Raw genomic sequence first — 27,389 nt, 5'->3', positions numbered from 1 at the left:
TCAGACCTTCTCTGGGTAGGGAGATGGTGCTGTGGTGCCCTCGCTGGTGGGACGGGCCTGGCCTCAGGCCGGGGGGCAGCGACTGTCTCTCAGGCTGGATGACTGGGTTCCCCTTGCTCCACACAAGCCGGGCTTGTGCCGGTCACATTTCCGCTCCCGGGCCTCTATCCATCCATGGTGGGGCAGGAGCAATAGCTCCAGCTGTTCCCTGTTCCCGGCAGTGGAAGCTGGTCTGTGGGTCCTGCCCGGAGAGGCCGAGGTCAGGGCTGGGGCTGTACTGGGAGGCATTTGCAGCGCTGCTCCCTGAGCAGACCAGCACAGACGGCCGAGGAAAGCCACTCCCTGGATCCATCCCCTGGGCAGAGCAGCAGTGCAAGTCCCCTGGTGAACAGCTGCCCCCACTGGCCAAGGGGAAGCCTCAAGCCCCATGTGTGTAACAGACCCTGAGGCGGTCAGAGAAGTATCAGCCCTGCCCTAGGGCCTGGCAGAACCTCAGCCGGAGGCGGCTTCAGTGTGGACAGAGATGGCTGAAGGAGGCATCTCACTCCGGGAAGGGGACATAAGTGAGCGGTGCCAGTTCTCCCACTGCTCCCAGGGATGGTAGCCGGGGCAGCAAGAAACGTTTAACCCAGGAGCAGAGCCTTCAGCGGGAAGAGAGGGCCTAGACCTGCCCTCACGGGGGAAGTGGAGGGCATACAGACTGCATTCTGCACGGAGCTCCTTGGCTGACCCAAGATCCCCTTGCTCCTGCAAGTTCAGGGGAATGAATTCATCCTGCCCCAAGCGAGGGGGGACCAGGCAGCTCTTTAGGGAGCTCCTGGGAGCTGTAGTGGGGTCTCCTGGCTCCCTACCTCCAGGGCGCACATTCCAAAGGAGAAAATGTCCACAGCTGTCCCATCAGCTACATCTGCAGAACCAAAGCAGAACCAAACCAGACTGGGGTTCCCGCCTCTGCTGGGAACATCCCAACACACACCTGCCCTATGCCACTCACGCACACAAAGCCCCTCTGCCCTATGCGTCACCATGCCCCCCACATCTTCCCCATTTCCCCCCCCACCCCGTGAATCTGCCCCATGGCTCCCTTTTCTTCCCTACACCCCCCCTCCCAATACCTACTCCACACCACCTCTCTACTCTCCCCCCAGACACCTGTCCCCCACCAGAGGGGATCTAAACTCACGGCCATACTCCGGGGGGAAGAAATGCAAGTTGCGCTGCTCCTCTCTCTCAATCTTGATGGGGCTTCGGAGGTCATCAGGGATGGCTGCAAGATGGGGAAAAAGCATTCAGGGAGTCAGAACGCTCCCTCCCACCCACAGCTTGTCCCCCAGGCTGTGTTCAAAGACCTAGCTCCAGGGAGAGAACAGGAGACCTCTGTGATTGCTCCTGACTGTGCAGCCTGCTTAGCCCCCAGGTGGTCAGAGCCCCCACAGCCCTGCTCCCTTGGAGAGATTCCTCTGCTGTATCCGCAGGGGCAGGAAGGTGCATGACAGGAAAAGCAATTCTCACAGAGAAGAAGGTCCTCCCCAAAGGCCTTCAGAGACCTCCCGCTACATGCAGCATCAGCACAGGCCCTAGTGTCTGTGGTGCTTAGTGGATCTAAACATTTAACCCCAGTTGTAAGCTCAAATGCAAGAAGTATGTGCAAGTTCATAAAATGTCCCATAACCTGTAACTTTTTGCCTACTTGGAAATTAACCCTGGAAAACAGGTAGAGTGGTTTTCAATAATGAATGTTATGAACAAGTGCAAGAGAATCAGACAGCACCTGGATTAGTCCAAACTAAAAGGACCCGCTGATCTGATCCAAGGACTGCTGAAATCAGGCTTGCTAACCACAGAAGATGTGGAGCCAGAAATTAATGAACCAAAATTGATGTGGCAAAGAGCAGGCCTCACTGGTGGATAAAAGAATGAGGAGATGGACACTATGCTGCCCACTTTTCCCCCTTTGGGGTTTTTTAAATGAGATTTGGGGGGTGGAGGGGATCTCATCTCCCATCCCAGCCTGCATCCCCGCTCATCGCAGGTTACCGTACTCACCATTTCACCATCGTGGTAAAAAAGAGGATATTGCTGGAGGGGAGGAGAGAGGGAGCGCCGGAGGGATGTGTGTACTGGGAGTGGGTACCTGGGAGGTACTGGAAGGGGTACCTACAGCCTCTCTCCCCAGGTGGGGGGCAATATCACTCCCTGTCATGGTGGCAGGGCGGCTGGCACAGGCCCAGCATGCAGCGACAGCCCATCAGTCAGCACCTCTCGTCAGGCCTTTCCTCCTCCCCAGGGCTCGGGGCTGGGCCTGGATGGGTGGCAGCTGTGGCTGCAGGGAAAGGACCAATGGGGCACGGAGCAGTTCTTTCTGAGCTGCAACGTCTGCTCGCACAAATCCCAGACATTGCCTCTTATTTGAAAAATCCTCCCAGCCAGATGGCGGAGGATCAAAAAAGAGGTCATGTCCAGGAAAACCTGGACGTACTGTAGCCCGTCTCATCTCATCTTCCCTAGGACAGAAGGAGCAGACCAGATTTTCTTCCTGAGAGGAAGCCTTGATCTTGTTCTAGAAACTTTGTTTTTCACTTGTGAGGCCTGAAAGTCATCATCTCACCATGACGTCCAGTTCTCCACCCCTCGGTGGGGATACCCCATCGCCAGGATTGTAGAGACATGTGAGGTCCTGCTCTGTTCCCTTCCTTTTGGGTTACTTTCTGCCCCACCCCTTTCCATCCCATCTCCCTCTCTCAGCTTTTCATCAGACTTGAAATCCATGGCACTGCATTGGCACAGCGAGATGAGATGACCACCAGCCTGCCTGTCTAGGGAGAAAAGACCCAAGCAAATGACATCCCTGACTGGAATGGGAACCAGGGTCCAGGTTCTGATCGACCTGCCGGCCAGAGCATCCGTCCCTGACTGACCAGCTGTCCAGTGTTCCAAAAACATCAACAAAAGCTGGATCCCCCCCTTTTCTATCACAGACTCATAGAACCACAGGGTTAAAAGGGACAGCAAGGGTCATCTAGTCTAACCCCCACCCCGATGCAGGATTTATTGTGTCTAAACCAGCTAAGACAGATGAAAACCTCCAGAGAAGAAGCTTCCAAAACCTCCCTATCCTACCTCTCCTCCAGCTTGTCCCAGTCAGTCAGTCAGTCTGTCTGTCAGTCAGAAACAGGAGATGTGCATACCCTTCACGTATCAGGACTGAGAGTAAAATTAGCCCATTCCTTGTCATCAAGGAAACACTGTTCTGGAAATACGTCGCTCTGATATTTTGCTTCCAAAAGGAGAGAGACTTTTTCATAGTTTGTTTTCCCATCATCACTCAATTGCAGCTTCAACATTAAATGTTTGTTTAAATATCTTATTCTTTCTTGTGTTTGGTCAAATCCACTTTCAAACTTTAGGATGAATGCTTCTGGGTGTTGGCCAAGGAACCGAGTAAAAGCAAAGTCTCCATAGACACTCCCTCCGCAAATCTATCCCTGTTTTCCTGTTGGACAGTGAAAGAGTTTACAACCACCTCTAACTCTTTCAGCCCTTGAGATCAACACCACATCCCCTACCCATGCGGTCATGCCCCATGGAGCGGTCAGTTGTGGGGAGAGAGACACTCAGGATCTAAAGCTGAAGGGATGGACAGGTCAGGAGTGCTGACAGGGGAGACACTCACCATTTGCGAATACCCTGTGCCAGACTGCAGCGTGGGAGCAGGTCCAGAACGGGAACAGCAGAGAGATGGTGGGAGGAGAGACAGGAGGAGGGGAGATGGTAACTCCAAACCACAGCATTCAGTGATGCACCGGCTGCCTGCAGGTGACCTCCCCACCCCCACCCCGGCCACCACCCAGGCCAGAGCCAGCCACTCACCCAGCTTGCCTGCAGTTCACCTCCCTGGCCACCTCCCTGGCCGGAGCCACCCACCCACCTCCCTGCCGGTCACCTGTGATGGGGTGTTCGCCTCACACAAGCTCTGAGCACGTTCACACTAGCCAGAAGGGACCAAGTTCCCATACACCCTGTGCTGCCCTCCAGGGAGCCCGGGCCTGGGAAAGCCGAACCGGAGATGAAGCCCAGGTGGGGGAGGAGCCGGGACAGATTTATAAAGCCAAGATGTGAGAGCAGAAAGCGGCTGCAGGGAAGGGGCCTGCAGAAAGAGAGTTGGACAAAGAGGAAGTCCAGGGGAAAAAAACCCTGGCCTCGTGCCTTGGACTAAAGCAGTGTTTCTCAACCGGGGAGGATCGGGGGGGAGCAACCCCCAGGGGAGTCATGGGACAGGTTTTGGGGGGGGTGCAAGCAGGACTGGCATAAGGGGAAGGAAGCAAGGCAATTGCCTGCGGCCCTGGAAAGCTAATTTACACATTTTAGCCAAAGCCCCAAGCTTAAGGGTTGCAATTTTTTCTAGTGGGGGGTTCACGATTTTTTTAAGTCCAAAAGGGACGCCAGCACACAAAGGTTGAGAAACACTGGACTAGAGAATCTGGCAAGAGGCTGAGACGGGTGAAGTAGCCATAGGGAGCAAGGGAAGCTGCAGTTGTAAATGCAGTGATAGACCAGGAGGTAGAGAGGTGGGGTAGGAAGGAGCCCGGGAAACAGCAACAAGGACTGAGCCTGAGCAGACCTGGATTGCTAGTCAGAGTCCCTGGGCTGGGACCTGGAGCTGCGGGTGGGCCTGGGTTACCTTACCAGCCAACGGGATATGATAGAGGTCTAGAAAATCGGGAACAATGTGGAGAAAGTGAATAAGGAAGTGTTATTTACCCCTTCACATAACACAAGAACCGGGGGTCACCCAATAAAATTAGCAGGCAGCAGGTTTCAAACAAACAAACAAACACAGTATTTCTTCACACAACACACAGTCAACCTGTGGAACTCGTTGCCAGGGGATGTTGTGAAGGCCAAGAGTATAACTGGGTTCAAAAGAGAATTAGATAAGTTCATGGAGAATAGGTCCATCAATAGCTATTAGCCAAAAGGGTCAGAAACGAAACTCCATGCTCTGGGATCCCTCAACTTCTGACTGCTAGAATTTGGGCCTGGACCACAGGGAATGGATCACTTGATAAATTGTCCTGTTCTGTTCAATACTGGGCTAGAAGGACCGTTTGTCTGACCCAGTATGGCCAGTCTTCTCCTCAAAACAAGAAGGAAGAGTAGAGACAGCATATTATACCAGAATTGGGAATTAGTACATATAAAAGAACACCTGATCTTACAGCTGCCCTGACAGCTGAACTAATAGCAATAATGCTAGGGTGAATTTGGATATAGGACGTATATCCACCAGCAGCAGTCATTTTTTTTCTGAATAAATATCAGGCCTTAAGGGAATAAAAAAGGGTGTCTTCATACATAGAACTGATTTAATTAATGATCAATGGGTAGTGATCAACAGCTCCATGTCCAGCTGGCAGCTGGTCACAAGCGGAGTGCCCCAGGGGTCAGTCCTGGGGTTGCTTTTGTTCAACATCTTCATTAATGATCTGGAGGATGGGGTGGATTGCACCCTCAGCAAGTTTGCAGATGACACTACGCTGGGGGGAGTGGTAGATACCCTGGAAGGCAGGGATAGGATACAGAAGGACCTAGACTAATTGGAGGATTGGGCCAAAAGAAATCTGATGAGGTTCAACAAGGACAAGTGCAGAGTCTTGCACTTAGGACAGAAGAATCCCATGCACAGCTACAGACTGGGGACCGACGGGCTAGGCAGCAGTTCTGCAGAAAAGGACCTGGGGGTTACAGTGGACAAGAAGCTGGACATGAGTCAGCAGTGTGCCCTGGTTGCCAAGAAGGCTAATAGCATATTGGGCTGCATTAGTAGGAGCATTGCCAGCAGATCACGGGAAGTGATTATTCCCCTCTATTCGGCATTGGTGTGGACACGTGGAGTATTGTGTCCAGTTTTGGGCCCCCCACTACAGAAAGGATGTAGACAAGTTGGACAGAGTCCAGTGGAGGGCAACAAAAATGATTAGGGGGCTGGAGCACAAGACTTCTGAGGAGAGGCTGAGGGAACTGGGCTTGTTTAGTCTGCAGAAGAGAAGAGTGAGGGGGGATAGCAGCCTTTAACTACCTGAAAGGGGGTTCCAGGGAGGATGGAGCTAGGCTGTTCTCAGTGGTGGCAGATGACAGAACAAGGAGCAATGGTCTCAAGTTGCAGTGGGGGTGGTCTAGGTTAGATATTAGGAAACAGTTTTCCCCTAGGGGGGTGGTGAAGCACTGGAATGGGTTACCTAGGGAGGTGGTGGAATCTCCATCCTCAGAGGTTTTTAAGGCCTGGCTTGACAAAACCCTGGCTGGGATGATTTAGCTGTGGCTGGTCCTGCTTTGAGCAGGGGGTTGGACTAGATACCTGCTGAGCTCCTGTCCAACCCCATCTTTTATGATTCTATGAAACTATGTCTACTATCCATATCAAGGTAACAGGGAATGAAATGGCAGACAAAAGAGCTAAAAGAGCTGTAAGAAATGGAAGGATGACAGAGAAATACCCTGTAATAAACAGGAAGTTAAAAACCTAGTACAGAAAAATTTCAAAGAGGAATCACAAAAAATGTGGATCAATGGGGAAAAAGGCGTACAATTTTTTGAACTGTGCTCTGGAGCTGAGGATAATGACATACTTCAGGGTCTGGATAGAAAAATGCAGCGATTTGTTAGTGTGCTAACGGCTGTTTGGGTTAAACAAAAATCTTTTTTGAATAAACAAAACACAAAGATGGACTCTGTGAGCACAACAGGGGAGAAGAAAGAACTGATCAGCCTTTTCTGGGTGTGTGAGGGCTTTGAAAAAGGAAAAGCCTTCGGCAGAATGTCAATGGTTTAAGGAAACAAAAGTTCCATTCCAGGATCAAGTAAAGACATCAGGAAGTGAGTAGTGCTAGAAAGGGGGAGTTACAGTCCCTGAAAGACACAGGACAGAATGAGAGAATATAAGCAGCTAAGTATTTAGCACCTCTGGTTGGTGGCGGCTCCTGACTATCCAGCTAAGTCTGTCTCTGGTGGGGCGGGGGGGGGAGGAGAATAAAAGGAGAAGGCTGCAGGGAAGGGGCCTGCCGGCTCTCTCTAGAGAGCAACGGAGTTGGTCAGGGACAAGGAGGGAGTCCAGGGGGAGTAAGCCCTGGGATTGTGCCCTGGACTAGGGAGTCTGGAAGACGTGTGAAGTAGCCATAGGGAGCAGAGGTGCACCAGAGCCACCCATTCACCTCCCCGAATTCACGTCTCTTAGCTGGGGGAAGCCTCCCCTCGCTGACCATCCCCCTGGCCAGCAGACGGGTGCTGGCAGGTAGGGGAGCTTGCGGGAGCCCTCTGCCCACTACCTGATCCGATCTTGATGAGGCCATTGTGCTGGATGAAGACAGTGTCACTCGTCAGGTTGCCGTGGATGATGGGGGGGTCGCAGGAATGCAGGAAGCTGCGGAAAGATCAGAGCCCCTGAAGTGCTGCCAGCCTCCTTGTCACTAGGTGGCAAGTCAGGCACCAGCAGAGGTGGAGGCTCACCTGAGAGCAGAGAGGATCTGTGTGCACCAGCGCTTCCAGGCCTAGAGGAGAGATCAGAGCGCTCAGTCAGACAGCAAAGCCCCATCACAGCCCGTCTAGTGCCCTGGGGACCAGAGCAGGATCGTTCCCAACCATCTCTTTAAACATCCTCTGTGACCGGCCCCCTTGCCCCTTCTCCCGCAGGGAGGGACATTCCCTAGTCCCAGGGTCCCAGACATCGTCCCTTTGGAGAAGGCCTGTATGAAGCAGGAGGCCAAAGCACACAGACTTGGACCACCTTCGTCTCCCCTTCAGCAGCTACTTGCAAAATACCAGCTAGGCTGAGAACTTAGTAGCTCATGATTCTCATCTGGAGGAACCAGGGCCACAGGACAGCCCTCAGAGAAAACCAGTGGCTTAAAACACACACGCCTCGGTTCTTCTATGGCCCCATCACAGACAAATCCCCAGTGGATTTATCTTCCCCGCTGTGGCGATATTACCCTCATGTCAGAGGTAGGGAACTGAGACACAGCGAGAAGAGACTTGCCCAGTCATACAACAAGATGGAAACAGAACCACGGTTTCCTGTGTCCCGGGCCAGTGCCAGAGGCACAAGCTCATTGCTCAGCTCGGATGGACGGAGGGTGGCCTTTCCCCGCTCCTGAGATAGAATGCTGTCTCCACGGGAAGGCTCCTGATCAAGAGCCCCTCCCTCCGGCACGATGCTGGGGCTGCTCAGACCCACGTGCGTGGAGCTCTGCTCCAGGAGGCAGTTAGCAGTGGATTGCCAGTCCTGGCTTTGATGGCTAGACCTTGCTCAGGCTGGACAGTAACGCCCCAGGCTCTGGGTCCAAAGACTGGATGTTCCCGTCCCCAGAAGTCCCTAGGGAAGCTCTGCGCTTAGTCTCCAATTCTGACCAAGCCGCCACCCCCAGCAGCAAGCAGAGGCTTTGTGCTGCTCACAGGTTATCCTGCATGCCCATCCGTACCCGGTGCTTGTTTCACGCAGGGAGTCTGCACCTTCAGAGGGCGGGGCATTAAGCTACTGCCTAGCACAGGGTGCCCTCTCGCCCGCCTGCCCATTACAGACTCTCCCAGTAAGGGTGGGGAGTGGAACCTACCCGAGCGTTCATGGCCTTGTGGTTTTTCTTGGTTTTCTTCAGGAACTGTTTCAGGCTCCCCGAGGACACGTATTCCGTGATGAAGATCACCTGGTGGAGGGGAGGTGGGGGGTCAGCTCAGCCACGGTCCCAGGGAGTCAGCTCAGCCCTCCCTGCAGCCCAGCTGGGCTCTCCTGCATCTGCGTCAGTGCTAGGCACACAGGCCCCTCTATCTGACACAGGGCACAAAAGCTGCATCCTGTGGGACAATGCTGCCTGGGCAGAATGCAAGAACCAGAACTGGATTTCCATGCACCTCTGGCAAGGGGGAGGAGGAGGAGAAGCACCTGCGTCAGGATCCCCTTCTGGGAGTCATTGGCCTCTTGGGCACCTTGGGCATCTTCCCTCTCCCGGTGTCCTGACACCCCCTTACCCGGGCCTTGGAGTCCTTCACATCCAGCCAGTATTTATGCAACTTCACAATATTGGGATGATCCACAACCACCAGTTGCTCAAACATGGTGTTGATCTTCTCCTGTGGGCAGAGGGCAAGCGATGAGCAAGGGAGCAAGCAGCAGGCACGTTTGGGAGGAGGGGCAGAGGCCACGATGGGGCGTGGGTTGAGGGGAGCAGTCTGTGGGAGTGCAGGGCACAGCACGAGCGAGCTGAGGTACTGTGGGGCTGTCTGCGGTGTATGAGGGGAGGAAGGACGGGAGCTGTCTCTGAACATGCAGGAGGCCGGGGGAGTGATCTCTGACGTTACAGAGGGGCTGTCTCTAAGGGGAAGGAGAGAAGCAATGTTTCAAGGAGCACATACAGGCAGAAGGAACCTGACCGGAAGGCCAGCAGGGAGTTGCGGGTCTGGGGTTTCAGGGAACTGGTGAGTGGAGGATGGACTTTTCCAGCCAGCTGTGCCCCCAAAGGGGAGGGAAGGAGGAAGGAGCCACTCACCTCGTGGGCCTTGAAGGCCTTCTTGTCTGTGAAGAGCAGCTCATTCCACACCACCTCCACGCCCTCCTCTGTGTCCATGGCCAAGAAGGTGCTCTGGATCCCAGGCATGTTCCCCTGGTTCACCTGTCAGGCACACACATGGGGATTAGACTGCACAGCAACGGGCACTGGCTGTGGTCGATTCCAGCCAAGCCTTCAGGACGAGAACTTCTTGCTGGCCAGGCAGACATCGCAAGTGAGAGGATGGGGGAGCTTGCAGGTCACGCCCAGGCCAGGGGAAGGAGGCAGCCTGCCAAGACCTTCAGCACAGGAAGCTTGTGCGTCCCCAGATAGCGCAGAGCTCGTTCTCCCACGTGGCAGCAGCCGGTGCTGGAGCTGCTACGGTTCCCAGCTGCCGCCAGGGGCTGGAATGCAATGTCCCTGTCCCGCCATAGCACGCTGCAGCCCGAGGCAGCCTGTCCCCTGCACAGGGAGCTGCAGGTGCAGAAGGGAAGAATGACACAGTTCCAGGAACTCATTAAGAAGGGACAATGGAGCTGGGCAGGCAGCCCATGGCCCAGTGCCTGCTACAGGCCAACAAAGAGCCTCTATTATACCCTCGCTCTCACAGGCTCCACGTGCTTCACACAAGCCAGTACAGAAACCCAAGAATGCTGCCAGTCAGCCTGATCCCAGGGTCACCTTCCTCCTCAGCACACTGGCCCTGGGCAGCAGGGCATGGCAGCTCCAGGAACCTGGCAGGCCAAGGACGGAGGATGCACGGACAGACACTGCCCTCTGGGCATGAGCTGACTTGATCCAATCTCACCCTCTCCAACAACAGCCAGAGCTCACCTGGAGCCCCAACTCCCTGCTCCCATCCGGGTGCTTGGAGTGATCTGATCACTACAGGGTCAGCTCCAGGGGAGCCACAGGGGTTCGGAAAGGGAGCAAGAGGGAGAACAGGCAGGATGCTCCGCTAGGGAAAGGTGGCAGTGTTGTGGGGCTCCACGACATCGTCAATTCCTCGGACTCTTTCGTGGTGCCACGTTCATTCAGACATTTGAACCTGGGATGAATAAACACAGAGCAACGAGTCCCAGAAAATGGGGACAGAGCCTGGAAGTAAGACAAGGAGATGGATGGAGGTATAGGCCTGAGACTTCACTACCCCCATATTAAACCAGCCTTGGGCAAAGCTCAGGGATTTCACCACTAAAATCAAGGAAAATGCTCCCTTGCTGGTAAAGCAGTCCCACCTCAGGAATGCCCCTCACAAGAGTTATAACACCAAGGACTGTAACCTAGAGACACCCAGGTGCGGGGAAGTCTGGGGGATACAGAAAGACCCAGCAAAGAGTAAGATAGGTAAGATAAGCTCTGACCAGTGAATTTATGCTGACCATCTGCACAAAAAAAGATCATAAATAAGTTACAATTTGGGCATAAGAAACAAATGGGGGAAAATGTTGTCCCTGAGGGGTACTGACCAATGCGATGGGTTTGGTAAAGTTAAAGGAGGTAGCTAGTTCTACCTATATAAAGTAAATGAAAACCAACGCTCTTTGGGAAACCATCGCTGGACGGCAGTTCAGCATCAAGCGGCTAGAACGCTCGCCCTGTGCAGACGTATCACCAGCCGAGTGGATCCGGACCGGCCATCAGGGGAAGTTCGTCTGCATGTTAGCAGTGGTGAGCATCACCGATTTGCTTGTCGTATGTATTCTGTGTGTGCGCCTAATAAACAGCTGTTTAGAGCACAGCGGTGTAAGGCTCCTTCACTGGGAAAAGACCCATCAAGCCCCAAGCCTCGTGGATAGGGCTGGGTACTTAAAGTGACCAGGGTTTTCAGTGAGCCCCCCAGAAAAGGGTAAGCGCCTTACACCCCAAGCCCTCGGTCGGGAAAGGGGGGTACCTAAATTAACTGGGTCAGGCCTTGAGCCCTTGGTAGGATATAGATAGGGTGCCCTACATTTTGTGTGGGTAACAGTTGGCGAGGAGCCATTCAACAGGAGCCACACAGACTCCGACAATGCAGCTCCTGTCTGGGCGGAAGGAATCTCTCAGTACCCGCCTTCCTGGCCAGTGCTGCTTGAGCAACTTCTGGAACCTGAGTGTGACAAGGGCCAGCCTGGGTCCCTAGAGCAGTGGTTCCCAACCTTTCTGGCTCAAGGGCCACAGATGAAGGGCCACCAGTCTCTGCCAGCTGCCCCCCCCCTCCCCACTGCAGCCAGAGGGAAGTAGTTCAGCGAGCAGGCTGCCTCCTCGCTGACCTCCCTGGCTGCAGCAGGGAAACCGCACGCGTCCTGTAGCACGGTGCACTCCACCTGGGCAGTGGCTCCCTTCTGCAGCCAGGGGGATGGAAGATCCATGGTCCCCTCCCTCTGGCTCCAGCAGGGACCCCAGCACCTAGGGACACAGGCAGAGCACTTTGCCGTGCTCCCTGCTACAGCCGTGGGAGGGGAGCACTGATCTCCTGTCCCCTGGGCTACAGCCAGGAGCCTGCACCGGTCTTTTAGCCCCGCAGCAACGCGCTCCACCTGGGTCCTTAGGCAGCGGCTCCCTTCTGCAGCCAGCGGGAGGGGAGCAGCGGGGCGCTTTGAAAGCCCCCGCAGGACACTTCTGGCCCCTGGAGCACAGGTTGGGAACCTCTGCCCTAGAGGATGCTAACAGAGGCTGCTTGCAACCTGGGCTTGGAAAGTAAGTGTGGGCCTGGCTCCGCATGCATCCCAGCAGGCAGCCTCCCTCGGCAACGGGACCTGTCACTGTGGGGCTGGCTCTGCCTTGTCCCAGCCAGCCACCCTCCCTCGGCAACGGGGCCTGTCCCACCGGGGCTGGCTCTGCCTCGTCCCAGCCAGCCACCCTCCCTCGGCAACGGGGTCTGTCCCTCCCGGGCTGGCTCTGCCTCGTCCCAGCCAGCCACCCTCCCTCGGCAACGGGGTCTGTCCCTCCCGGGCTGGCTCTGCCTCGTCCCAGCCAGCCACCTTCCCTCAGAAATGGGGGCTGTCGCTATGGGGCTGGCTCCACACGCATCCCAGCAGGCAGCCTCCCTCGGTGACAGGGCCTGTCACTGTGGGGCTGGCTCTGCCTCGTCCCAGCCAGCCACCCTCCCTCAGAAATGGGGCCTGTCGCTATGGGGCTGGCTCCACACGCATCCCAGCAGGCAGCCTCCCTCAGTGACAGGGCCTCTCGTCCCAGCCATCCACCCTCCCTCAGCAACGGGGCCTTTCCCGCCCGGGCTGGCTCTGCCTCGTCCCAGCCACCCACCCTCCCTTGACAACGGGGCCTGTCCCACCCGGGCTGGCTCCACACGCATCCCAGCCAGCCACCCTCCTTCGGCGACAGGGCCTCTCGTCCCAGCCATCCACCCTCCCTCGGCAACGGGGCCTGTCCCACCAGGGCTGGCTCTGCCTTGGCCCAGCCGCAGCCCTTTAATCATTTTGGTTTCTCTTCTCTGGCCTTTCTCCAATTTGTCCACATCTTTGCGAAGGCTGGTGCCCAGAACGGGACACAAGACTCCAGCTGAGGCCTCGCCAGTGCTGAGCAGAGTGGATGCGAGCAGGGGAGCTGTTCACAGATGGAGGATAAAACAAAGCACTGAACAGCTCTTATTCACAGAGCACTGTCCACCCTGTGCCCTGCTCGAGGGAAGTCTCAGTCTGTGATCGTGAGGAAAACAATCAATCAGTCCGTAAGTTAAACAGGGCATCACAGAGGCACAGAGGCACGGAGCAGAGAGAAGTTACACAGGTCACCTTTCTCAGCTCATTTCCTGACATTTCAGTGCCTCATTCTGTGCTCTCAGAGTTCCGCTAATGCAGGTTTTTATAGGGAATTAGTGATGCAGATTAACAGGCTTCACATTCCAGAGCAGGGGGGAGATTCCCCATTGACAGCTCTGGAAGGACCTGCGCTGGGAGCGCGTGTTCAGCTGTGACCTCCAGAGCTGGGTACCTCTCCCTCAGTCAAGAGCTCCTCTGGGCTCAGCCAGCCCGGACCCAGCGCACCTGGACGGCTTGTCCATCCAGAAGAAGGGCAGGTCCTCAGAAGGGGGATCCCAGCTCAGACTGGGTGGAATTCAGGAGCAAACGGAGCTAGCACAGAGCTTCCTGCCCCAAGGAAGAGGGGCTGCCTGCTGGGAAGTTGCTTGAGAAGACCAGCTGCCCGAGGGACCAGCTCTTCTTTACAGAACCCTGCAGCTCAGCCTCGCTTGTCTGGACATGGACACGAAAAGGGATAAGGCCCCAGACAGGCGCTGCACTGTAGGAGTCTGCGCAGCTCCTGTTCAACAGCTTCTCACCACCTCCGTCCATCTCATGTTACTTGTCCCCATTTTCTGGGAGTCGTTGCTCTGTGTTTATTCATCCCAGGTTCAAATGTCTGAATGAATGTGGCACCACGAAAGAGTCTGAGGAGTTGACAATACTGCGGAGCACCCCTGCCACCTTCCCCTAGACAGACCATCTTGCCCATTCCCGCGTTGCTCCCATCCAAACCCTTTGGCTCCCACTGGTGCAATAATGGGCTAATCTGCAGAAGTTTCAGGGCACGACTGTAGACCAGGGACCCACACTCCTATCAGTGCAAGCCAAACTGATGAATTTGGGGCCAGGGGATGATCCTGAACCCTTCTCGACCACCTCTGATCTGAGCCCCCCTAGCCTGCAAGCAGGACCAGGAAAAGCCACTGAAATTTAAAGTGATGCCTACAATTTTAACACAGGTTTCAATACGCCACGAAAGGAGCCAAGCATAACATCATCAGAGAGGTGTGACAGCCTGTGGAAGGCAAGACCCGAAGGCATGTGACCTGAGTTCAGGTGGGGTAAGCCTCTGGAAGAGGTTGGGGGAGACAATGGGAATGCAGAGTATTAAGAGGCCAAGAGATACCCTGGACAGCTTTGAGGGAAAGTGTGAATGAGCAGGAGCGAGAGAGCAGCTGGCAGTTCAGGCATTTGGGAGACCCTGTGTTTTCCCAGGGCAATGCAGGGAGGAACAGGGCTGAGGAAGGGGACCAAAGACCCACTGTGTCCCCAGAGCAAGTGCTGAGCTGGTGGTGGGGGTGTTGGAGGAGAGGGCAAGTGCTGGAAAGCCTCTACGTAAACCCAAGAGCTGGGTGGCTCTGATAAGCTACACAGCGACTCCATGCTAATCCTGCGTGAGATAAGAGGCAGTTCTCTGAACATCACATGAGCCCAGCAGCCTGGCCCCTGTGATAACTCCCAGCTCCTGCCTGAGCACAAGGACGTGGTGCTCCTCCAGGAGAGGCCTGTCACCTGCCCGCCTCCCCCTTGGGTGGTGCTGCCAGGTGCTGCTCCCCCCATCTGCAGTGGGCTCAGCTTCGATCAATGGCTCTGCAATAACCCGAGGATCTATCTGCCTTTCTGTGGGGCTGCATGGCCCTCGCCAAAGGGATAGAGCAGCCTCCAGGAGAGGGACTCTGGAGGGCCCAGCATGGCCTAGAGGAAAAGGGGCTTTCACAGACATACCACCCTGGAGCCCAAGGGAGAGAGCTAATCCGTAAACCAGGAGGGATGGAATTAACCCACCGGGGGCCTCCCTGAGAATCCGGTTGCTAGGACATATTGGACCTTGCCCTCAAACTGCTCAGGGCATGGAACAATGAAATGAAGGGCTTGTCTGCATGGAGCCAGGAGACACTTCTGAGGCCTCATCCGTTCAGGCATGCGGCACAGTAAGGTCCCGTCAACACTGCACACTGCAAATGTGTAAATGAGCAAATGAGGCACCCATCTTCCAAACAAGACAACACGCAGTAACAGCCACAGTAGGTCGAATGCTGAGGTACGCTCAGCCTGTGTCCGCCCCAGTTCAGGCGCTTCAAAGGAAGATACGAGAAACTCTGCAGTGGGCAGTTAGGGAATAATCCTTCTCTGAATCCTGCCAAGCTTTGGGTTCCAAGTGTACCTTGAGGCAGAGAGTTCCACAGGCTAGCCCAGGGCCATGTAGGAAGACTGAGCTTAGTCATTACCACACAGTACGGCTATCTGCACTCCCGAGCAAAACAATAGATCACCTCTGGAATGGCCTTTGAGAAAGCAGAAACAATAGCCAGCTGTAGCAAGGCAAGGCTGTTCTGTGTGATCACATGACTCAGGCAGCATGCAGCGAGAACGCAGGAGATGGAAAATATTTTGATTTCAGTAAAGCAATTGATCCTGCATCTCGTGACAGCTTATTCTCAGCAATAATTCAGGTTGGCTTGGATACAGCACTGCCATGCAGGCTGCAAGGTCCCAAGGGTAAGTACGGTCTGAGTGACACGCCCCCTGCTCAGCCAGCTGAAAGGGGGCACTTTATTTGCATGAGTACAATTAAATACGCAGCATGATTGCACTGTATCTGCATACGCACACCTGGGTGCTGAGCATGATGGGAAACGGTGAGTCTGGCTGGTATTGGGTCACAAATCACTTGTGTTACCGGTTGTCCTTCGATTGTATGAACCAATGGCAGCAGAATTGTGCTTGGCCTGTCCTGGGGAAAAATACACTGTCATTTAAACAGAGCTCAGCCGGGGGGCGGACGGCTGCTCGAGCATTGTAAGAGCAAACAGGGAGGGATTGGGGAATCTGCTGAGACTGCACTAGTCCCGGCAAAGGGCTACCCTGCGGCATGGATTGACTATCTCCTCCCACTGGTAAAAGGCAGAATTAATTATTCCTTTGGAGACCTTTGTTTTGTTACAAAGCAGGACGTTGCTCCTGTGTCAGCAGAAGGTTTTCCTGTAAGCTAGAAGCTGAAATTCAGCAAGAGCTGACATCACTAGAAGAACTGGGGAACCCTGGCTGACAACCAGCAGAGAGGAGGTGGCAGGGCCTGGAGGTGGCAGAAGCTAACAGCAGTTAGTGTCTAGAGGTGGTGGGAGCCAGCAGAAGGGACTTGGTGAGGCCTGGAGGTGGCAGGAGACAGCAGTGGTTGGGGCCTGGAGACAGCAGCGGAGGGGACTGGTCAAGCTCATGTCCGGCAGGGGCCGGTGGAAGGCGACTGGCTGAGCCCCCCCCATCGAGAGGTGGACACTGTAACTAAGACGGTCAGTAGGGCAGGGGAAAGCGAGAAGAGAGAGGCAAAGGACAGGCCCCATGCACTCTGGGGTGGGGGGGGTTCAGCTCATTGTGTTCGTGAATTCTCTTTGCACTGTTTCCCACACCAGGGCTGTGTTACTTCCTCCCTGTTAGTAAAAGGTTTACTTTCTACACTCCGACTCTGTGCTGGCGAGAGGGGAAGTACTGCCTTTGGGGCGGCCAGGGGATAGTGTGTGGATTTCCCAGGTGACTGGCCGGGGGCTCGAGTCAGTGTGGTGTGGTATCATAGACAGGGACCCCTAGACAGAGAACCCATCCCTGGCTGCTGGCTCTGTCTGGCAGAAGGGTTTCACATGCCCAGCGTTTATAACAGCAGCCTGGTATTGAGCTGAAGGGAGGTGACTGGTGGGGAACAGCAGGGAGAGGAGTTGGCTCTGTTGTGATTGAACATCTCCACTAATGATCAGGGGGAAGAGCGGGTAAACAGCTTGTTGAGGACATTCCTTCACAGGCCACAGTGAGCGGGGAGGAGCCCTGTGAGGCCAGAGACACAGCAGCGCCTTACAGACAAGGCCAGGAAATAACAGGATGCGGTTCAGCCTTCAGTAATGTACCCAAAACAGCTGAACCGAGAGGGATGGAGACACTGGAGAGCTGGCGAGTCCCTGTGAGGAAGCAGCAATAACCCCAGGGTCGGTCTACTCTGCCGTTAGACATCTGTGGCTGGCCCAGGCCAGCTGCCTGGGGCGGCCGGGGCTTGGACCCAGAAGCTGTTTAACTGCGATGTAGGGGGCTTGGGCTGCATCCCAAGCTCTGGAACCCTCCCACCTCAAAGGGCCTCAGAGTCTGGCCTCCACGCCGAGTCCTAACGTCTACACTGCAACTAAACAGCCCCTTAGCCCGAGTCAGCCTGACTGCAGTGTAGACGGACCCCCAGAGGCCTTCCCTCCTGGGGCAGGGAGGGGTGCATGTCTATCCAGCTCTGAGGAAACATCCTGGCCCCAAAGACCCTGAGCTCAGCTCCAGGCTTTCAGCCCGGAGCAGGGAGGCAGAGCCCCTGGCTATCTAGTTCTGGGGAGCCCCGCGACCCATCAATTCCAGATACCTCACATCGGAGAGGGATAGGAAAGTAACATCCAGAGGCTGATAGGAAAGAGGAGACATCTTCCACTGGGTGCTAGGGCAGCTCCTGGTAAGAACCCCTGTTTGCCTCCACCCTTCCCTTCATGCTGGGTGGGAGGGCTGGGACTGTCCCTTTTTATTTCCCTTCTCCCTGTACCCCCAGCTGCCACAAGAGGGGAGGGCTCCTCTGGCGGCTGCTGGGAAAAGGGCACTGCTCTTCATCCTCTCCCCCACTGCTGAAAAGCAGAGGGCATCAATTTGCCCACTCTCCTCCCTTTCTCCTGACACCTGCTGGAGGAGGCAGTGCCTGGGCAGACACAGCACAGCACAGCACAGCAGCCTGGCATTGGGACGAGGACTGGCCAGCGAGCCACACGGGAGGCAGCCGGGCTGCCTGGGCCCAGCTGAGGCGAGAGGGGTCACTCCTGGGGCACTGCGGGGCCCTGTCTGCACTTGTGAGGGGGCTGGCATTTCTGAGACAGCTCTGGGATGAGTTGGGAGATGTGGTGAAACGGCTGGGCCCAGCTGAGCATGGTCGGAGGCCCAGCTCCCTTGGCTATGTAGCCAAATCCCCTGGTGGTGAAGAACAATCCCACCATGGGATGTCCCTGAACTCTGGCTGCCTAAATCCAACCTTTTCCTATGGGACATGAGGCCCCTTTGAACCACTCTCATGCTCTAACCGTCCCTGGGTGTGCCAGCCAGGCTTCAAACATCCCAGTCCCAGCCCTGGGTCACACAGGTCTCTTCTTCCTCAGGGGCCCATCTCCCCTCTTCCTGCTGCTGTCCTGCAGGATTCTTGGCTTCACTCCAGCTCAGAGCTCTACGGACAGGGGTCAGGGTGAAACAAGCTGGCCGAGAGCTTTCTCTGGTGCTACAGCGGGGGAGCTTGTGCTAACACTCATGCTGGTGGTACAGCACCTGGAACACAGGCTGCAACCCTGGGCACCAGAGATGGGGACCTCCTGGAGCGGCTCTGAAAAGGAATGCAACGAAAAAGATTGCCCCAAGAAGTGAAGAGCTAAAGGTGTTTGGCAAACCAGAGCGGGCTTGGGGGGGCTCCACACTCTGGAGGCGCAGATTGGTTAGGATGACACACAGGGTAGGACTGCTGGGAGAAGGGAGCCCTGCCAAAGCCTGGAGGATACACTGCAGGGAATGCTCCTGCCCTGGCCTGGGGCTGGGGAGATGGACCAGGTGGGTCCTTATCCTCTTCTTTGAGAGGGGCGGTGCAGGGAGCATTGGGCCCGGGGCTGGCCAGACCCAGAACGGGGGGTGCTTTCCTGCTTTGCCGTTTTGCTGGAACACAACGTGTTTTCGTCTGAGTGAACATAGTCGTTTTAATCCCACGCGTGGTTTATGTGGGCACTGGTGGTTCCCACAGGAGCTGCCAGCCAGCCCTGCCTGCAATCACAAGCCCACAGTCAGAACAGCGCATAGCAGAGAGGCAAAGCCAGCAGAGAAACTGGGGAGGAACCGGGGCAGGGCTCAGTGCCTGGGGGAGGGGCAGGGCCCCAGGACAGTGCCTGGGGGAGGGGCAGGGCTCAGTGCCTGGGGGAGGGGCAGGGCCCCAGGACAGTGCCGGGGGGAGGGGCAGGCTCCTTACAAGAGTGCTCTGATGAGGAGGGCAGGCTGATATGCCGATGGGGCAGGGTCCCAGCATGGCGCTGGGGGGGGGGTAGGCTCAGTGTCCATGGAACAGTGCCCCTGGGAAGTTGGACTCACTCTCCGGGAAGTTGGGAATGAAGCTGGATTCACTCTGTCCTCCCTTTGGTACCAGAGCGGATGTTTCAGCATCCTGGAAGAGCCTGCTGCAGGAGCAGACAGCGGGCCCAGCCAGCAGCAGCCTGGGTCTCCCTGGCACGGCTCACAGACCTACCCGAAGCAGGCTTTGACAGCGCACCGATTCACAGGCTGTGCTGGCCGGCGTGCACTACCCAGAGGTGCTGGGACGAGGGGTGCGGCCCCACCCCCGGCTTGAAGTGGTTCCCATCATACACAGGGTTTACAGTTTGGTTCAGTGGCTCCCAGCACCTCTCACCGTCCACATTGTTCCGGGACCTGGTGCTGCCGTTCCCCTGCCTGCCTCGGCGAGCAGAACTTACACTAGCAACAGTAACAAAGTCTGAGATAAAGGGCCCCCGTCTGCCCAGCCCTCCCGGGGACTGATAACCCCAGCCAAGGCCCCGCCGTGCGGCTGCTGCAGAGACAAGGCAAACACTGCTTTGCGGCCCCCTTATCAGAGCTGGAGCCGGCTGAGCTGGACTCTGAAGTCAGGGGACAGGGAAAGGAGAGATCACAGGGCCAGCCGCAGGTCCTGGGGGAGGGGACTCTAGAAGCCAGGCGAGGAGATCAGAGGGTGGCCAGGGTCAAGAAAACACCTTAGAGCATCTCATGGAATCAGCTGGACTGTTAACTCGCTGTGGGGCGTGCACGGGCAGCCAGGGCTGCGTAAGAGGGGGCACCACTTGCGGGGGGCAGCTGCCATTTTCTGTTCCGTCGCATGTGGACCATTAGAGTGAGTTGCTGTGTGCGCCTGCTCTCACTCACACTCACTTGGTTTTGGTGCTGAGAGCTTCCAGGCCCCTCTATTAACCCCTTCTGCTCCACCTCACCCAGCTCCTGTGGCAAACAGGCTTTTTACATGCTCCATCTCCCCACCACTGTTCGGGAAGGTTTCCCTTCTCCCCGTCTCCAGTGCCATTTGACCGTGCACAATGCCTCAGAACATACCTCCTTCATTTCCCAAACCCCTTCATAAGGGGCCATGGAACCCGAAGCGCCTTTGTGGAGAGATCTTTGGAAACATCAGCTCAATGTGCAATAGCAGGCAAAAGAGCAAAGAGACCCATAGAATCACAGGAGATGAGGGTTGGCAGGGAGCTCAGGAGGTATCTAGTCCAACCCCTTCTCAAAGCAGGACCAGCCCCAACTCAATCATCCCAGCCAGGCTTTGTCAAACCGGGCCTTAAAAACCTCTAAAGATGGAGATTCCACCACCTCCCTAGGTAACCCATTCCAGTGCTTCACCACCCCCCTAGGGAAAAACCGTTTCCTAATATCCAACCTAGACCTCCCCCACTGCAACATGAGACCATTGCTCCTTGATCTGTCTTCTACCACCACTGAGAATAGCATAGCTCCATCCTCCCTGGAACCCCCTTTCAGGTAGTTGAAGGCTGCTATCAAATCCCCCCTCATTCTTCTCTTCTGCAGACTAAACAAGCCCAGTTTCCTTAGCCTCTCCTCATAAGTCTTGTTCTCCAGCCCCCTCATCATTTTTGTTGACCTCTGATGGAGTCTCTCCAACTTCTCCACATCCTTTCTGTAGTAAGGGGCCCAAAACTGGACACAATACTCCAAATGTGGCCTCACCAATGCCAAATAGAGGGGAATAATCACTTCCCGCGATCTGCTGGCAATGCTCCTACTAATGCAGCCCAATATGCTATTAGCCTTCTTGACAACCAGGGCACACTACTGACTCATATCCAGCTTTTTATCCACTGTTACCCCCAGGTCCTTTTCTGCAGAACTGTTGCCTAGCTCGTCGGTCCCCAGTCGGTAGCTGTGCATGGGAGTCTTCTGTCCTAAGTGCAGGACTCTGCACTTGTCCTGGTTGAACCTCATCAGATTTCTTTTGGCCCAATCCTCCAATTAGTCTAGGTCACTCTGTATCCTATCCCTGTCTTCCAGGGTATCTACCACTCCCCGTAGCTTAGTGTCATCTGCAAACTTGCTGAGGGTGAAATCTACCCCATCCTCCAGATCATTAATGAATGTTAGGAACCATTAGGAAAGGGACAGATAAGAATGTTAGGAACCATTAGGAAAGGGACAGATAAGACAGAAAATATAATGACACTATATCAATCCATGAAATGCCCGTGCCTTGAACATTGGGTGCAGTTCTGGTTGCCCCAACTCCAAAACGGACATTAGAGTTGGAAAATGTACATTTAACTTTTAAAAAAAGGAACGAACAAGAATGAGGACATTGAACAGAAATTAAAAAGAGCAGTCAAAGGTAAAATGCCTGCAAACTGCATGGAGACTACTTAAAAACACCGAAGAGGCTCAGACTAAATGTATATCCCAAATCAAAAAAGCAGAGTAATGGAAGCTGTTAGAAGTAAATAGGCATCCTTTAAAATTTGGAAGTCAAATCCTAATGAGGAAAATAGGCAGGAGCAGAAACTCTGGCAAGTAAAATGTAAAAGCATAAGGCAGGCACGCCAAAAAAGAATTTGAGAAGCAATTTGCTAACGACAGTTATTTTTTACTGTTAATTTTTAAATATATCAGCAGCAGGAAGCCTACCAAACAGGCAATGGGGCCACTAGGCAACCGTGTTACAGGAGCACTCACGGAAGATAAGGCCCTTGCAGAGAAGCTGAATGAATTGTTTGCTTCGATACCCAGATCCAAGCCATTCTTTTTCAGCGACAATCTGAAGTACTGTCCCAGATTGTTGTCTCACTAGAAGAGGTTTTTGAACAACTTGATAAACGAAACAGTAATAAGTCACCAGGACCAGATGGGATTCATCCAAGGGTTCTGAAGTGACTCAAATATGAAATTGCAGAACTACTAACTGTAGTATGTAACCTATCACTGAAAACAGCCTCTGTACCAGATGACTGGAAGGCAGCTACTGTAATGCTAATTTTTAAAAAGGGCTCCAGAGGTGATCCCGGCAATTACAGGCTAGTAAGCCTAATGTCAGTATCAGGCAAATTGGTAGAAACTATAATAAAGAAGAGAATTAGCAGACACCTAGATAAATATGATTTGTAGGAGAAAAGCCAACATGGCCTTTGTAAAGAGAAATCACGCCTCACCAATCTACTAGAATTCTCTGAAGGAGTCAACAAGCACGTGGATAAGGGTGATTCAGCTGTTATAGTCTACTCAGATTTTCAGAAAGCCTTTGACAAGGTCCCTCATCAAAGACTCTTAAAGAAACTAAGTAGTCATGGGATAAGAGAGAAGGTCTTTTCACTGATCAGTAACTGGTTGAAAGATAGAAAACAACAGCTAGGAATAAATGGTCAGTTTACAAAATGGAGAGAGGGGAACAGCGGGGTCCACCAAGGGTCTGTATTGGGACAAGTGCTGTTCAACATATTTATCCATCGTCTGGAAAAGCAGGTGAACAGTGAAGTGGGTAAAGCTTGCAGATGATACAAAATTATTCAAGACAGTTAAGTCGAAACAAACTGTGAGGATTTACAAAGGCATCTCACAAAACTGGGTAACAAAATGGCAGGTGAAATTCAACACTGAACACTAAATGCCAAGCAACACATGTTGGAAGAAATAATGCCAATTACATACATACGTGTACGTACATACAATGATGGGGTCTAAATTAGCTGTTACCACTCAAGAAAGATCTTGGGGTCACAGTGGACAGTTCTCTGAAAACCTCCACTGAGTGAGTAGCAGCAGTTAAAAAGGCTAACACTATGTTAGGAGCTATTAAGAAAGGGATAAAAATAAGACAAAATATTATAATGCCACTATACAAATCCATGGTGTGTCCACACCTTGAATCCTGTGCCAGTTCTGGTTGCCCCATCTAAAAAAGGACATACCAGAGCTGGAAAAGGTTCAGAGAAGGGCAACAAAGATGATCAATGTCACAGAACAGCTTCCACATGAGGAGAGACTAAAAAGATTAGGGCTGTTCAGTTTAGAAAGGAGACAACTGAGGGGTATAGGATAGATGTCTACAAATTAATGAAGGGTGTGGGAGAAGTGTTATTTACCCTTTCACAAATACAAAAACCAGGCATCACCTGATGACATTAATATGCAGCAGGTGTAATATAAACAAAAGGAAGTGTTTTCTCCACACCCTGCACAACTAACCCCTAGATCTCATTGCCATGGGATGCTGGGACAGCCAGAAGTATAACTGGTTCAAAACACAACTGGGTAACTTCATGGCAGGATGGGTCCCTTAATGGCTATTATCCAAGATGCTCAGGTGTGTAACCCCTGCTAGGGGCAACCCTAAATCTCTGACTGCCAGAGACTGGGAGTGGAAGACAGGGATGGATAACGCCTTGATTGTCTTGTTCTGTTCACTGCCCCGAAGCTCTGGAGACTGGCCGGGGTCAGAGACAGGATACCGGGCAAGATGGAGCGTGCTCTGACCCAACAGGGCAGCTCTCATCCTCCTGGCTCGTTTTTACCATCCCACCCTCCGCCCCAGACTGCTCATTCTGCCCCCTCCACACGCCTGCCCCAAACCCCGCGCGCCTTTGGCCCAGATGATTTCGTGTGAGTGAAGGAGACCCAGAAGGAACCAGAACCCAGGCCCGCGGCAGGGCTGGCACCGGACGAACACCTGTCCCCGGCGAGGCGGCCCCGCTCGGTGCGAAGGCGCAGCACCATCCCCCGGAGCAGCGCAGCCGGGCGGGCTGAAGCGCGGGTGCCCAGCCCGTGACACCAGGGCAGCCGGGGAGTCGGCCGGGACCGGGGCCGAGCCGGGCCCCCCTGGCGCAACAGCCTCCACCGCGCCCGGGCAGGGGCTGGACAGCCACTGCAGGGGGGCGCAGCAAACCCCGGCGAGGTGGAGACGGAGCCAGAGGAGCCCGGGGGGGGCCGAGAGCCCAGCGCCCCGGGGGCAGGAGCCGGAGCCCGGTTTGCAGCAGGCGGGGCGCTGAGCGCCTCCGCGGGGCCGGGCTCGCGGTCCGAGGCGCCCCGCGTTCCCCGGCGGCTCCCGGCTGCCCAGCTCAGCCCCGGGCCCCGGGCGGCCTGCGCCGGGCTCGGCTGCGCCCTACCTGCTCCCGGCGCTTCTGCCAGCGGCCGCAGGGGCTCTCCTCCAGCACCTCGCTCTCCTCCTCGCTCTCCTCCTCCTTCTCCGGCGGCAGCGCCGCCTGCTCCGCCGCCGACATGCCCGCTCGCCCGGCCCGGCCCGGCCCGGCACAGCACAGCCCGGCACAGCCCGCTGCAAAGCGCAGCCCTGGGCGGCGGCTCCGGCTCCGGCTCCCTCCCCCGGGTCCGCCCACAAAATGGCCCGGAGCGTCCCAGACTCTAGCAGGCTACCCCGGCACCGCGTCTGATCCGCCGCCCCCGGTGCAGACCCCGCACCCGGAGACAGAGACAGACCCAGTCCCGGGGCGGGACTGGACTGGGCTGGGCTGGGGCGGGACTGGGCTGGGCTGGACTGGGCTGCTCGGCTCGGCCCGGCCCGGCCCGGCCCGGCCCTGCGGCCGCCGCCCCCCACCCCCCGTAACGTTTTGTGCGGGCTGCAAAAACCGGCGGAATTAAAGACCCCCCCGTTGCTTTATGTAATTTTACGGACGGCCCCGTGTAACGCCTCGTGTAACGCCCCGTCCCTGCTGAGGCGTTATATAAGGGAGACGGCGGGTCCCGCGGAGCCGGGTGCCAGGGCTCATCGCTTCCCGGTAATCGCGCAGGCCTCGCGGCTCCTCTGAAGGGGTCTGGCTTCAGCGGCCAGCCTTTGGCGCATGTTCTGCCTCGCTCGGCCAGAGCCCAGAGCCCGTCCCTAGCAGCTGCGATGGCCCCAGGCGGGTAATTAAACACTAGCCTCCAGCCACCTCTCCGGGGTCTTTCCCCTAAGCTCACCCCAGTGATCTCCAGGGCCCTGTAGGGCATGTTCTCCAGCCCTTGGCTCCTGCCTTCCTTAGGGCTGGAGAAGTGCTGCATTGGAAACTTGCAAGGAGACGCTATCCTTTGAAGTGGGAGGATGGCCTGGTCCTGCAGCACCTGCTTGCAGGCCAGGGGCTGTAGGAAGGAGTGCCTGTCCAGTCTTGTCTTCTGGTGCAGTGCCCGGCTGCAAAGAGCCAGGCTAGCACAAGGAAGAGGAGGATGTGGAAGCAGAGAAGGTAGCCCGGAGCCGGACAGAGAGTGTGCTCTGAGGGGAGTGATCCAACAGTGTCAATAAGGAACAAGACAAAGGTCGGAGTCACTTTCTCTCCCTGCAGAGAAATCCCAGAGGTAAAAATGATGTTTCTATTGTGTTTGTTAATTAAGGCATCTGCCGGGAGAGGTGCTGTGTATTGAAAATGGTGTTAAAATTGTAGTGCTATCCATTTAAATGTCAGGGGTTTCCCTAGTCCTGCCTGCAGGCTAGGCAGCTCTGTAGCGAAACATGCAGAGCAGGCAGTCTGCAAAGAGCCAGCCTGGAACAAGGGGGGGTGAATTGGCCTTGCTGCCTTAGAGAACAGCCTCCTCTCTCTGCTCATGTTTACTGAAATAAAAACTTAAGAACAAAACCCAGAAGTGACAGTCACCATTGGATTAATCACTGACACCAACCAAAACCATCCAAACCCTCCCTGCCCTAGACGCTTTGTCCTGAAAACTGGGAGGTCATTCTGGTATCATCAGCCCCCATCCCGTCCACCATTTCACCAGCTCATTCATTTTTTCCTCTGCCATTGCCAGTGACCAAACAACTATACAAATAGTATGAATCTCCTTGTCTCTCTCTGTGTTTTGGGTTCTTGTGTGGTAAGGTGCTGGATGGTAAGAAATAAAGTAGTGTGACATTGTAACCATCCAGAAAGAGTATTTCAGGGCATGTCTATGCTACAAAATGAAGTCAACCCAATTTACGTCCGCATACAGCCACCACAGTAATGACATCACTGGTACACGTCTACACGTTGCCCCTTCTGTCGGCCGTCTGAGCCCTCACCAGGCCCACTTGTACCGACCATGCTGTTGGTGTGCAGCATTGTGGGACTATTGTGATTCTATGCCTCTCCCGTGCTACTCGCACACTAGGGCATGGCATAACCCACTTAAGGCACCCTCACCCTTTCCCAGTCTGTAGGGATCTGGAGGAAAGGCACCTACCCGTATCCAATTCACACTCTAGGGGCCAGGGTCACCCATTCCCAGTCCGTAGGCCTCCGAGCGTAACCTGTTTAATTTAAGAATCCACCCTTTCCTAATTCATAGGGCTCTGGGCATAATGTTCTGTGAGCTTGCGGGGCCTGTTACCAGGGAAGGAGCCTTACCGAGTCCTATCCTTATTCTGTGTTTATTAACAGCTACCAAAACAGAATACACACACTGAGCATACTATGCTCACCACTTCCACTGAGACGGACAAACCTCCCCTAGTGGCCAAGCAGGGTTAGATCATCCAGGGACTCAGCCTTTGTAAAAACAGCTAGTGCGGAGGTCTGGCAGCTCTGATCTTGGCCTGTGTCCTGGAGGTAGGTTTCAAAGCACTTCCTTTTGGACCTCAGTTTATAGTTTTAAGGCTTGGGTCCTGCTTAGCTATTACCTTAACCAATCATTTTAAACTAGAGCACTACAAAACACCAATCCGAGCCCATTGCAAAACAGTTCTTAGTTGATTTAAATATTGCACAATTAATTATGCAACAGACCGAAACAATCGAAGAACCAGACAGAAACCATACAGAGAAGTAGAGAAGTGGGCACCATAAGACAAACAGTACAGAAGTACAGATTTTACAACCACAGCTGTTGATGATTCCTTGCCAGACAGATTGCTATCAAACAAAGTTTTCTTTAAACATCCTAAAATCCGTTTCTTTATCTGCTGGTGGTAGGTGCTATTAGGACAGTATCACCTTCTTAACAGCCCGATATTACATTGTCTTGATGTTCCCATTCCTGAAATTACATGTGACCAGATGCTTCTTCCCTTATGGCTGCCGTCTCTCCTAATATGGCTGTTACTGCTGAGCCA

The 27,389-nt window shown here is 54.7% G+C and overlaps 1 protein-coding gene across 1 annotated transcript in view; it reads right to left on the bottom strand.

Annotated features, from left to right (window-relative positions):
• The window catches only part of NRBP2 (nuclear receptor binding protein 2), a 39,704-nt gene extending 14,918 nt beyond the window's left edge, over positions 1-24,786 (bottom strand). Inside the window, exons 1-9 of the mRNA XM_067560187.1 lie at positions 24,478-24,786; positions 9,540-9,662; positions 9,022-9,123; positions 8,610-8,699; positions 7,507-7,547; positions 7,326-7,420; positions 3,674-3,697; positions 1,184-1,267; positions 852-907 (exon numbers count right to left, since the gene is read on the bottom strand). Coding sequence (XP_067416288.1) covers positions 852-907; positions 1,184-1,267; positions 3,674-3,697; positions 7,326-7,420; positions 7,507-7,547; positions 8,610-8,699; positions 9,022-9,123; positions 9,540-9,662; positions 24,478-24,591 — 729 coding nt within the window. The 5' untranslated portion in view covers positions 24,592-24,786. The remainder of the gene's footprint in view (positions 1-851; positions 908-1,183; positions 1,268-3,673; positions 3,698-7,325; positions 7,421-7,506; positions 7,548-8,609; positions 8,700-9,021; positions 9,124-9,539; positions 9,663-24,477) is intronic.
• Between the last annotated feature and the right edge of the window lie 2,603 nt (positions 24,787-27,389).

Source organism: Emydura macquarii, unplaced genomic scaffold (genome assembly GCF_026122565.2).
Source record: "Emydura macquarii macquarii isolate MOO-44397 ecotype Brisbane River unplaced genomic scaffold, CSIRO-AGI_Emac_v2 contig_2246, whole genome shotgun sequence".
NCBI lineage: Eukaryota > Metazoa > Chordata > Testudines > Chelidae > Emydura > Emydura macquarii.
Note: the sequence above shows the minus strand (reverse complement) of the source record. Positions and strands in the feature narration are given on the sequence as shown.